Raw genomic sequence first — 13,076 nt, 5'->3', positions numbered from 1 at the left:
CGACAACCAGAGTGTCAACAGCAGGTCATGGCAAATGATTCCTATAATCCGCAAAGTTTATCATCGTGCTTGGCGAAGAGAGAAGATAAATGGTATTTGGTTTATGGTGGCAATATTCCTATGGGAGCCAGATATTAGGTAGTGAGCAGACATCAATGATGAAAGATGTGACAGGATTTATCATGTATGTGCAGTTATAAAGGTGTGGAAGTAAAGATATAAAAGGAAGAACAGTTAACATAAAAGAAAGAAAAGCAGAATTGCTAGATGGAATAGGTTTTCAAATGTTAACTGTATTACTGAAAGAAATCATGTTTTAAAAAAGGTGTATGTTGGAAATATTTTTGGGATTTTTTTTTAAATGTAATTTTATGGTTCTATGAGCCGAAATAAAGTAATTAGGGCCAAAGAAACATTCTGAAAACTGATGGAGCCAGCAGGAGACTAGATTTGTAAACTCAATCCAGGTGGATGTTTATGTACAGCAGTGTATACAAACTGATAAAATACATTTTCAGCTCCCACAAGTGTTTTAGGTTTAATCATTACACCATGTGATATATTGAATAAATTCTGAAAAGCAATTTGTTATATATATTTACAAGGTGCACATTCTGTATAATCAAAACATCCAGGGTCTCCTCAAGCAGATGTTCTGTTTTCAACTCACTGATGCATGGGGTCAATATGGAGGGGAAAACACATGATGCTTCTGACCCGAGGTGGCTCGCCCAATATTTATGTGGTATTGTCTGAATGCCAGCCACGGTACACCTCAATATCTCATTGGGACTGTGCAGCAGCCTGTAGATCGTTCTGCTACTCATTAGGATTTCAAATGTTGTATTGGGTGCCTCACTTGATATAAGTGCTGACGCGGGCACTGCTATGCTCACAATTTCATTGAGTTAATTGCATCACATGGACATTTACTTTTCTACAGAATCCTGGGAGTCAATACCATACTAAACAACTCTCAAATCGGACTGTGTATTGCTATGTCTTCAGGGCAACATTATGTTTCTAAAGACTCTGCAGGGTTACCTTACACATTGTATTACTAACTCTACCAAGTCCCTAACTTAACATCTAACTATATGAGTCCCATGGCACTGTATGTGCAGTTCTAAATACTGGCATTCAAAGACAAGAGAATACAAAACAGAAAATAAAACAAAACAATAAATGATTAAATATATAATACAGCTGTGTTTTAAAAACAAAACAAGACTGCCACATCACAGTGTGTGGTTAGTGCCTTGGGTACTGTAGACACCTTAAGAATTAGTAATGGGCGCACACAAAGAAAGGCTTGAAGGAAAGTAGGTGCGAGTATGATTGGAAACATTTGGAACTGTTGAGGGCATGACGTTTTAGAGATGGGAAGAATCAGGAGCTGTAACAAGGGGGAAGATAAAAGACCATGCTGGAGCAACTGGGTTAAGATGAAGGACAGACACGAGATTGAAGGACAATTTGTTTAATGGAGTATGAAAAAGACTCTAAAGTAACCTAGAATCCCAACAAGGATTGTCAAAAACCTAAATGAAACAGGCAGAATACATGGCACATAAAAATACTGGTATATTACATGTGTTTTATCAGTGTGAGTAAATACAAAGAAGAACCAGACCGTATGAAAGTGAGCGAAGATGATCAAAGGAGTAATGCAGACAGAACATCAAACGCAGTGTCTGATCCCTCTGCGACCAAGAAGCTTATAAAAGGACAATTGTAGGATAAATGCCAGGCACATCACACAAGTATCTGATGGGAGAGCTACAAGTCTGAACTTTGAGGCTGCTGAAAGATTGTGGCAACGCAAGTTCAAACATGGTGAAAGATTTATTATGCAGAAAATATAGCACTCATACTTTTTAAGTAGCAGACATTGCAACGACTTGCAATATCTTGCTGGAGGCCTCTGGCCAAACTTTGCTTGGCATAACAATGTTAGTGCCAGACTATTGAGTAAATAAACAGCAGCAGAACCTGTTAGGTGAAAGAATCAACTTATAAAATCAATACTGAAGTGTGTCACGTTACCGAAGAGGTTTTGCCAGGTTTCTTTTATTTAGTCTATGTTAAAGTGTATGTCTGATTATAAAAGATCAATTTTCTTGGACAGTGAAGGGAAATTTGGCACAGGGTGACGAAAGTGACTTCTTTGGGATAGAGTTAATCGGAGCAGGGGAGGGTGTAAGGAGGCATAGAATGAAAGGGGTGGGTATGGTTTAGAAATCCAATCCCCTGCTTCCACAGTTTACTTTTCCTAATTTTGTTGAGATTTGCCTTCAAGTGCATTAGCACAACATTCTTATTTTAACTATCTTAACTAACTAACGGTGATGGATCAAGCCCTGATCTTTGGACTGGGTACGAGTGGTCTGCTTAATTCAGACACTCTGTTCATCACCACCCCCTTTTCTGAATCGTTTTTGGTCACTATAGGTGTGGCAGGGTATACTCAGACATGAGTCCCTTGCTCACTGCTCCATCAGGATTCAAGCAAGCTGGGCCGACGACGGCTGAAATGCCAGAAACCGGTCCCCGGAAGCTTGTTTCCTTTCCAGTAAAGAATTGGCTTGGTAGTTTGGTCTGCCCTGTTCCCATGATGCACTGGGCCAGGGACAGACTAATTTACATGTAGCCAGGTTCTGAGCTGGGATGGTGCAGTGAACTAAAAAACGGTGATGGATCAAGCCCTGATCTTTTCACTGGGTAGGAGTGTTCTGCTTAATTCAGATACTCTGTCCATCACCACCCCCTTTATGAATCGTTTTGGCCACCACAAGTGTGGAAGGGTATGCTCAGATGTGAGTCCCTTGCTCACTGCACCATCCGGATTCAAGCAAGCCGGGCCGAAGACGGGTGTAATGCCAGAAACCGGTCCCCGGAAGCTTGTTTCCTTTCCAGTAAAGAATTGGCTTGGTAGTTTGGTCTGCCCTGTTCCCATGATGCACTGGGCCAGGGACAGACTAATTTGCATGTAGCCAGGTTCTGAGCTGGGATGGTGCAGTGAGCTAAAAAAACGGTGATGGATCAAGCCCTGATCTTTTCACTGGGTAGGAGTGTTCTGCTTAATTCAGATACTCTGTCCATCACCACCCCCTTTATGAACCCCATGAAAGAAAGGGTCAGTACTGATATTCATATGGCAGGATATGTCTAGAGTAGCAAAGTCAGTGAATAATGATGGGTAGGAAAACTATCCATAGCAATTGCCACTGGTTTAGGCTAGCTGTAAACATTCCTCCCATCACCCTTTGAGTGTTCTAATTAATCCATATGATTAATAAACAATGTAATTTTTTTCATGTTAACAGCAAACCATTATTTAGTAATGACTTGTTAAGTAATTGACTTCTTTCATCTTGCCTATATACAAAGCTGTCATGCTAAAAGCTACAAAACCATGATTGTGTGGCACTAAAAACTTTGGTATTTATTGCTGGTTTTGCTATGAATAAGGCTGATGCGAACGCAAAAAGCACCCTCTGGACTGAAATACCCCGGCTATTGTGAGAAATAACAGGAGGTGTGTGAAACTGGTGGTAAACGGATCTAAAACCCCTGACAAAATCGTCATACCTCTGTCAAACACAGCTATCAACTCTCATATTGGGCAGCATGTATAAATCACCAAAATATTAGAAAAATTACTGTTCTCTTATTATGCCAACATCACATTCATAGTCAATTCCAATTGCTCTCACATTACACATATATCTTTCAACTAAGTATTTTCAGGCCGAAATTGGTACCCAGTGCACTTGGTTTCGGACAGCCTACATATATTGCTTTGGGCAAATCTTGCGAGAATACCATATCAATGCTCCAAGATTTGTAAGTAAAAAATGTAAGCAAATCTTTCACCTCATATATTCTCTGAATCTCAGTAAATACATATAACTGTTCTTCAGCAGCGTGCTCTAGTTTTACCTTCAATTTTGCTTGCTCTTTCTATCCTAGAACAGACATACAGGTCTTTACATCAAACTTTCACACCTATTGCGCTCTCTCTATTTAAAGTAATTTTCCACACAGTATAGTTGACGCTGTGAAACTAACATTTTCCACAGTACTCTTTTGAAGCCCACGGTTTTTATAACTGACAGTATCAGCGGATCAACTTTTGGTTTAGGCGTTTGACAACAATCCATAGAAAATCTATCTCTACATCACCCATCCTCACTTCAAATATGAGCCTTCCTCTGACTTTTGCAATCACCGTTCATGAGGAATGCCCTTATTCCTTTACTGTTTCTGCCTCCTCCTGACTCCACTGGCGCTATCCGTCCCTTCACAAGATAGTGCTTGGTTTAGCACAGATGGCACAAAACGAGAACATTAAAGAATTTGGGCAAACATTCAACATTTTTCTCTTTCAAGAAACACGAAGCATTACTAGATTACTCAATTGTGAGCCTAAATACGTTTCAAATAGTAAGCAACTTTCATTTAGAACTGTGCACGGAGTGTGACTTTCTCCCTCAAATTATAAAACGTACACCTCAAAACAGACCAGTTACTTTGGAAAATTACTTCATAACGTAACAATACTCACTTGCCTAGAAAAAAACAACAACAAAAAACACACTCAACTAAAATGGAATGGTCCAAATCAGGAACCAATCACCCAATACTAAAAGTCGGTCTTACAACCCGTGTGTTCAAAATAAGACTAAGCCATACAGCCAATCATTTTGTCTATGTTCTGGAATTGATCAAATTCGTAACAAATCTCCTTGAAAAACTTCCCAAGTAAACATTTATAATCATGAAATGACGCTGGGGCTGGATAGGTCACACCTTTTGTAATCATGCATCAAACACCACCAGGTAAGCCCTGACCTGAAATCCTCAAGGGGAAAGGAAAAGAGGAAGGCAAAGAAACACATGGCCTCGAGGCTGACTGCAAAGTGATGAGATACATCAGGAGTCAGATTGAAAGAAATGCGGCAGGACAAAGTCCAAATTGATGGCCTATAACAAGGAGGTATAATAGGCATAAGTAAGTAAGTACACATTCATAATGCGGACATTCGCCCAGGACAAAAGAATGGTTTACAAAACCCTAGGAGAGGGAAAAAACAATTAGAAAAAGAACTGAGATTCCTTAGGAAACTTCTATTGACACACAAACAAGGTTATCACCAAAAGGTGACAGACCTAAGAAATGCTTACAAGAAAGCCATATGCAGAGCTAAAACAGTAAACCTAAACTGCCAGTGGGCTGCAATGTTCCAAATTAGTAAAGACAGAAACGAAAAGGCATATTGGGCTTTATAAATTAACTTACAATCAGGGACTTAAGAGCCAACACCACCAATATCAGTTTGTCAGAAATGGATCAAACACATAACCTAACTCTATGGCACAACCCCGCCTTCTGATGTTTTACGGGAGCGTTTAAAATCATATGTAACTTTAGATAGCCCCAGTTATATTTCCACTTGACTTCATTTGATCATAAACAAAGCCAAGGCAGACACAACCCTTGTTCGAATGGCATACCACCAGCGCTTTTTAAAGCTCGTCCTGAATTTTGGTCAAAAGCCTTAATCCCACTGATTAACAACAGCTTGGCTACTGAAAACCTTCCCAGAATCTTGGTGAGGGACCATAGTTTATCTAGTTTATAAAAATGGTGCCACATGGTAGCCAGCTAAATATAGGCTGATCGCCTTTATAGTTATTGAAGCAAAGTTCTGCTACAGTGTTCTACTAAAAGAGCATGAAGCCTGGGCAGACCAACTCATCCTTGTTCTATCAAATCATAGAGGCTTAAGCCGAGGAAGCAGCACTACAAACATTCCAAAATTGGATGGTTCAAAACGGGGTTCGAAATTGTTAACAACAACGTACTCTTAGGAAAGTGAATTCCCAACTCATCAAATTCAAATCAATGCATACCATACCATACTGTGTGGTCACTCACTTGTTTCTATTCTTAAAATAATTGACAATAAGCTAATACAGACCCTCGGCTATGGGTCTGAAATTATGCATGGGCAGAACTCAAATTATTTGCAAATCATACAAGCAGATGTTTATAGGCGCACATTTAGATTGCACCCATACTTCACAGGCACACATTTGCCTAGCATTTGGTCTCGTAAAACAAGAGTAAGCCTGCCAGCGAACATGAATTACATTTTTCAAAAAATGATGAGAAGCATTGAAAAATTCCTTACGTTCTCGCTTATGGGCAGAAATTAGCAGAATGAATAAGCATTAGCAAAGACAATAGGTACTGCCTATGTGAGAAACATTAGGCCATGTCAATATATTTTAGCCACGTTGTAAAGCAGCAAGGCTAAAAGTTTGGGGAAAAAGCACTATGACATGACCATTGGTAGCAGTGTAATAGTGTAGTTTTTCTAGCAGGATGTGGGAGTTGGAAGGAAAACTGGGAGGGGGTTGTGGGGACAGGGCCAGCAACTACGGGTTGAATGGGTCAGGGCAAGCAATAACAAGGAAAGGGAGACAGGGAAGCAATGATAGGTGGAGGAGACGTCGGGGGTCAAGCAATAACGTGGGAATGTGTAAGGAGGGTCGTCGTGTCATACACGGGAGAGGCGGTGGGGCAGACAAGATAATCAACAATGCTGAACAAGAGGACAGGAGATGGCCTGCAAACACATGCACTCTTATGGAGTGCAGCAAGTAAAAAGAAAAAAAATTACCACCACTAAAATGTGAGCAGTGGAAGGACACTGCATAGGAAAAGGATGCAGTAATTGGGACAAGCTGGAGTGGAGGGAGAAACACATGAACAGGAATTGACTCCTGCACACACTGACCAAACAAGAGCCAGCAACTAAGAGCGAGTAAGAAACTACCAAATAGTAGGTAATGGGGGTGCTCTAACCTCCTTTAATCTAACAAAAAGTGTTGCAAGCATCTCAGGCTGCACCCTAAAAGCACAACCCTTGGTATGATTGCCTCCAACTCTGCACAGTCCTCCTTATGCCTCAAAGGCCTCTGGAAATCAGCAGTGACACCAACATTCCATTAAAATAATAAATATGTGAGGAATCTCTCGTATTCACAGGATAAAGATCACTTCGCTAGGAAAGCCAAAGCTTGGACAATAATAAAGACCCATACACATCCAACCCACAGCAATATTTGGGTAACTCTTATTCAACTCGCATCAATCAAGATAAAGTTCCTGAATTATAGGCTGGGCAGTCTACGGACAAAAAAAATACGATCCCACACTGGAAACATTTATAGCCATCAGTTGGCTCTGTGGGTGCAAACAAGAAACTATACTGCCTATTCCTATGTGTATGCTCTATTTTGAAAGCTGCACGTAAACACTTTCTACAAATACACTTGAATGCCTTACAAATAAGAACTTACAGACAGGCCCTGATTCAGAGCTTGAGAGGATCACATCCACAATTAACTGTGTGTACTTTTGTGAAATGTATGGATCATGCTACAAGTCTATGACACCGCACTGAATGCAGGCAGCCTTTTGGGGCAGATTGACCCTCTCACTTTTACACTGTATTAACACGTTACACAGTATGTTTCTTATATCCATTGTTTTTAAACATGTTAGTATTCAACTTTGATATATGGACTTCTTTCCATTTTTGCAATAGTTTTTATTAATCATGCAAATAAAGATCTCTATCCACCAGTTAGTAAGTACACGGCTTCTCGACCTACCCTTCGTCAATACCCTAATTTCCTTGACCATCATTGCTTTCCGTTTTCCATTTAAAAATGAATTTGCACCGTCCCTAAGAAGGGCAGCAGCAGTTTAGAGAAAACAGTGTTAACCCTAGATATTAAACCAAAGAGCTTTGGCATTAGGAACAGGCAGTCAAGCTGCTAAAAGTAAGCCATCAGAAAAAAGAATTGCTTTGTATGCCTTGAAGCTGGATTTTCTTCACATCCTTTTAGCACGTACAAAAGGGCTAATAGCTATTTTAAATTATGGGTTATATGAACAGTGTTATTTTGTAATCTGTTAATTACCATTGAGTGGGGACATAAAAAACAACTCAATTTGAAAAAAATCTTATGTTCTTTACAACAAAGTTTGAATATGTTCGCAAAAGCCCTTAAACCAAACCCTCGCTACACCTGTTAGGGCATCTTTTTGTCCTTCTGACAGAGGAAGACAGACTGATATTGTCAAACATTTTCACTGCAACAAGGAAGAATAATGCACATAAGATGTGTATCTAATCAGTTGGATCAAGTCAAGATTTGCCTAATGTTGCTGTAGACCTACTGATGTCAAATTAAACCTACTTTGTTGTTATTTAGTAGGACCTGAACTACTTTCCCAAGCCTTCGCTGATGCTTTTGTAAATATTATTGCATTGTATTACTAAGAGAAGTTCTGCGATCAAATATTTGTGTTTTCCTGTTAGGCTTTGGTATTACAACTTTTACAGAGGATTCCACTTCCGGTACAAGTGTCTTTGTAATTTATGTTCTCGATATTTTCCAAAAAAACGGAGAATGAGTTACATTATACCGTGTAAATAACCGAGAAAATAATCCATCTGGAACATCACTTTTTGGGCAGCAGAGATTTTATAGTTGTTTTAAACTTTATTATTAAGATAAGCTTCTCTTTCCATCTTATATCTGAAATGGCGAAGATGAGTATTTCTTATGAAACTACATTTTACTTCTTTAGCTCATCATAAACATTTGGTAAATGACAAACTCTTCATTTACGATTGTTGAGCTTGACAACAGTCCATCAAGGACACAGTGTATGTTAGATGTTCCCATCTGCTTCAACTGGCAAGTGGGCGATTGGTGAAAGTTCTCAATCTTCCCAGTGCAATAATTTACTTGAAATAACTGTCTTCTTTGTACAATTAAATGTAAAAAATGTCACTGTCTCAATCTTGTTAAACTATTATCTAGAAAGTATTAAGTCTATGCAGAAGCTCAGCTTCTCAGTTCAGTTTTCGGCCCACTTGCTTACAAATGTTAGGCCCTTCCAACCTAAACTATGTTTGTACTCTCGCGAACTTGGAAGTAGGTTCTATTGGTGCACGGCCAGAAAAACACCAGTTTACTGCACTTATAGATAAAACAACTGAGGTAAATATATCTCATGCAGTGATGACAAACACGTCATTCATATCTGGAAGACTGATCAACCTTCTCTCCAACTAGATTGGAGCTGTTCTCTGTGCAATGTTTACTATCAAAATGTAGTGATTAGGCACTAAGAAAACAAGTAACAACATGCATGTGAAAAGTTGAAGTGACTTCACAAAATCATCAAAATATAAGTTGTTCCACCCGGAACAATCAATTCTTGAAATGAGCATGCTCATGTCAAAGCAATCGAGGGAGAACACTTGAAAGCATTAACCTCACCGCAATTTAGCTTGGAGGTGCACGATGTGCTGGTAGGGAACAGTGTGCCCAGAGAAGAGGGCTATTGGCTATTTTTATAGGTTCCACTGAGACAAGAGGCAAAACTGAATTCGTATTTATTGCTGGAAATTAATATAGGAAAAAAAAACTGAAACCGTCTCCCTCAATATTCTTGTTTGTGCTTTCGGATTTCACAATTGCTCGTTGGCCTTTTCTGTGCCTATTGAAACTACCCTCGTAAATCTCCATGACAACAATCTTTCACATTTGGAGTGCTCTGACTAAACACCTACCAAGACACACAAAACATTTTGAACGTTCATTATGTAAATGTCTTGCTTTTCAAAATCACTCAAAATGGGATACGCAGCCTGTTTACTTTAAGCACCCACTATCTACTGAGATAAGACAAAGCTAACAAACAGTCATTTTGCCAAGATCACACAATGCTAGTCATGTGGGAAATCAGAACTTGAACTATCAAAGCTAACGCCTTAGAGCATCAGGGCTGCAGTTCCTGTGATTTAAAGTGCAATTCAGTCAGGAAAATATATGTGATACAAACTATTGTCTAATTGTGGAGGTCAAGAACTTATGAACTGCTGCTGCTCGTCAAGCTTCTGCAAAAGCACCTGGTTTTGCAATCACCAGGGCCTGGCCATTCTAAAACATACTCGCCATATGGACCATCTGTAGTCTTTGATGGTGCCATTTGTTGGTATGTTTACAGCGGAAGGATGGGTAATGACATACCTCAACACAATTCAGCATGGCTCAACAACTGTTACACTGTACATTAGAAAATAGCCGAATTGCTACATACAATCAAAGAAATCAACAAGCAACCTCTACCCAAAACATTATCCTTTAAAGCAGACGTGGCATTTGAGAGAAGAAAAGAGCATAAATTGCACTAAAAATAGTCAAATTGTGTTTTCATGTGATGAACTGCTTGCTGTTCTTAAAAACAGACGCTGTGGGTATTTAGCAACTGAAACTCGTTGTAGGCCCTATATATTATGTGGGACCAAAAAGGACACCAATTTGTATATTGTACAAAGCTCAACAGATAACTAACCATAAACTTCATGAGGAAGAGCCTGGTCAAAGTGCACACATCAGCCATCATAACACTCCCATGTTGACATGTGCAGATAAAGGCAATATCAACCAGCTTAAAGGGACTCATCGATGTGGGTTAAGCAGAGCATAACTCCTACAACCAGCAATGACTTTTGATACTTTCTCCCTAAAAGTTTAGCCTTGTCAAAGTTTCCTGTCATTCATTTAAAAATACACATTTAGAAGCCGTTATCCTATTTTCAAGCAGGATAAATGGGGTGGAGTTGAATAGCAAATCACTAATGTACAGTAGAAAGCAGCCAGCTTCTCTATCAACAGGCACCCTCAACCAATGAGGGCTTTTGTGATTGACCACGGGAAGCGTTAGCATAGTTGAGGGTCCCTCCGCGATGGCTATATAGTCACATAAAGCTCAATCCTCTCTGTTTGACATTATGTTGTACAAAACTGCGAGGTTTTAATAACTTTTATGTGCTGAAACATATTTTATAACTGCCACATACCTTTGGCCTGACAACCACATAAATATTTACAGGGAATAGCAAAAGAACATAATGTGACCCTTCTCTCAAAATCTCTCTTTTAAGACCCTGGCAATCATCAGACGTTATGCAGACGCTTATCTCTGCCAGATTCCCGCATCAGCCACAGCCAGATCCGATCATTTAACTGCAATCTGTCCTCTATAACTTCATATTACCGACCAGCACCTTCGATCCTACGATTCATACCCAAGAGGGCTCTCATCATGTGCACGACTGTGGGTCCACTTAAGCTCCAGACAAGACATTGCCCAAGAGGTCAACTCATTGTATCCAGCAGCCCCTAATTCCTGCCTACCTTTCCAAAGGAATCCTTCCCCTTTCCTTCACTCTCGTCTAGACCCTCAACTTTAGATCTCACTCCTGATGGCAGATCGACTTGGTTTGATTACTCAAAACAAATGCACAACAGAATCAGACATTGACAAAACACAACCATGTATTCTCCGCCAGGTACCTTAACCCCGCTTCTCCCGGATATGATCTCTTGTCAACCCTCTCCCTGCCCCCGATACTGGACTCGAACCCCGTACGTCGCCACTGACTCTCTTCTGATCGCCAGTTTCCAAGCTAAAGCTGCCACTGGTCTAAGAAGGAACCGGAATGGGCCTCAATTGCTCTCATGAAAGATTACAAGTAACCCACGGGACCTGCGCTGCCTTCAGGTATACGGAATGCTTAAATCAGCCTTGACTGGGTTGGCTTAAACAAAAGTTATGATCTTAAATAGACTCCAGCTCCCCGCCTCCGTTTATACACCGCTGTCATGTCTCTCACCTGCACCTGTTTGCGGAAGTGGCACGGCTCCGACACTCCCCATGATCAGCAACAGGATCCCGAATGTCAGCACTGGTGGCGAGGAACGGGCCGGCCCCATGATCAAGGTCTGCAAGCGCGCCCCGAGCCTCAGCTGCTGGCGGATGCAGTCTGCTGAGGACGGTCACTGTTGCTCCTTGCCGCCTGGCGCACAATGGCTCCCCATGGCCACCCGTGCGCGTCGCACATCCGCGGATATGACGCCCGGTGTAAGCATTGCTAATAGTCAACAGAGACCGGTGCCCAAGCGGCAAACACCGCAGCCTCTTTCGCCTTGTACCGCGGGGAGCGCTTCCTCAGGCAGCCATTACTCTGACGTCGAACTTTGGGGCGGGGCTAAGTCCGAAATGCACAATGTTGTTGAAAGACAACCATCACAGCCAATAGGAAATGATAGAACTTTCCCTCCGCCAATGGGCGCGGGCATACGAGTGAGTCTTTTTGTGAATAGGTGAGTGGGATGACATCATACAGTGAGCAATGATTGAGATACCCAGAGATATCACGTGACGGCTCCAGCCTCATAAAGTGCGTCGGTCCAGCCTTCGCATCAAGTGCGGGTCACGTGACGGTGGGGCGAGCAGCTGACTCTGACACCTGTAGCGGCATCTGCAGCAGGTGCTGAGAGGGACGGGCGGAGGGCCAATGGGGAAGCTTAACACACTTACAGGTGCCAAACGAGCCCAAGCAGGAGCCTCTACCTCATAGGGTGGAAGAGGAAGACTCATAGCTAGGGTTGCCAGGTAACCTCCCGAGCACTATAAGTGGAAAAATACTGTTCGAACTCGCTACAGGGAAGGGGAAGAGAGTAGGTCATGCTGATAGGTTAATATGTTTTTTGCAAAGTGTTTCTATTCCTACTGTGTACCACTTCATTGTTAATCGTGCACTGGTGCACAGGAAGACTGTTCATATCTAATGACGATGTTGGGTGAAAACAAGAGATGTGATTGTCCTAAATTCTTACAACCCAAATGATAACGTGTTATATAACCAATACATCTGCTTTTACAGTTTTACGTCTTTCCAAACTATATTGTCTCTACATTGCCTGTACATACAAATCGTTTTAATGTACAGCAACGGGCAAATAAATAATTGCAATCTCGTATATATAACGTATTGCATGCCATTAATAAAGCATTGTACTCACCCGGCCCAATCGGGCTTTATGCCACGCCGCAACACGGCCCTTAACCTGCGAAGGCTGCATGGTATAATGGGCGGTGCCCCGAAGATACACGAGCCGGCGGTCCTGGTGTCATT

The 13,076-nt window shown here is 41.2% G+C and overlaps 1 protein-coding gene across 1 annotated transcript in view; it reads right to left on the bottom strand.

Annotated features, from left to right (window-relative positions):
- LMTK2 (lemur tyrosine kinase 2) overlaps positions 1-12,142 on the bottom strand; it is a 250,906-nt gene extending 238,764 nt beyond the window's left edge. The window contains exon 1 of the mRNA XM_078665164.1: positions 11,772-12,142. Coding sequence (XP_078521290.1) covers positions 11,772-11,871 — 100 coding nt within the window. The 5' untranslated portion in view covers positions 11,872-12,142. The remainder of the gene's footprint in view (positions 1-11,771) is intronic.
- Positions 12,143-13,076: the final 934 nt, after the last annotated feature.

The sequence above is a fragment of the Lissotriton helveticus genome, chromosome 10 (genome assembly GCF_964261635.1).
Source record: "Lissotriton helveticus chromosome 10, aLisHel1.1, whole genome shotgun sequence".
Taxonomy (NCBI): Eukaryota; Metazoa; Chordata; class Amphibia; order Caudata; family Salamandridae; genus Lissotriton; species Lissotriton helveticus.
The sequence above is the reverse complement of the archived record's forward strand: the minus strand, read 5'-3'. Positions and strand labels throughout refer to the sequence as shown.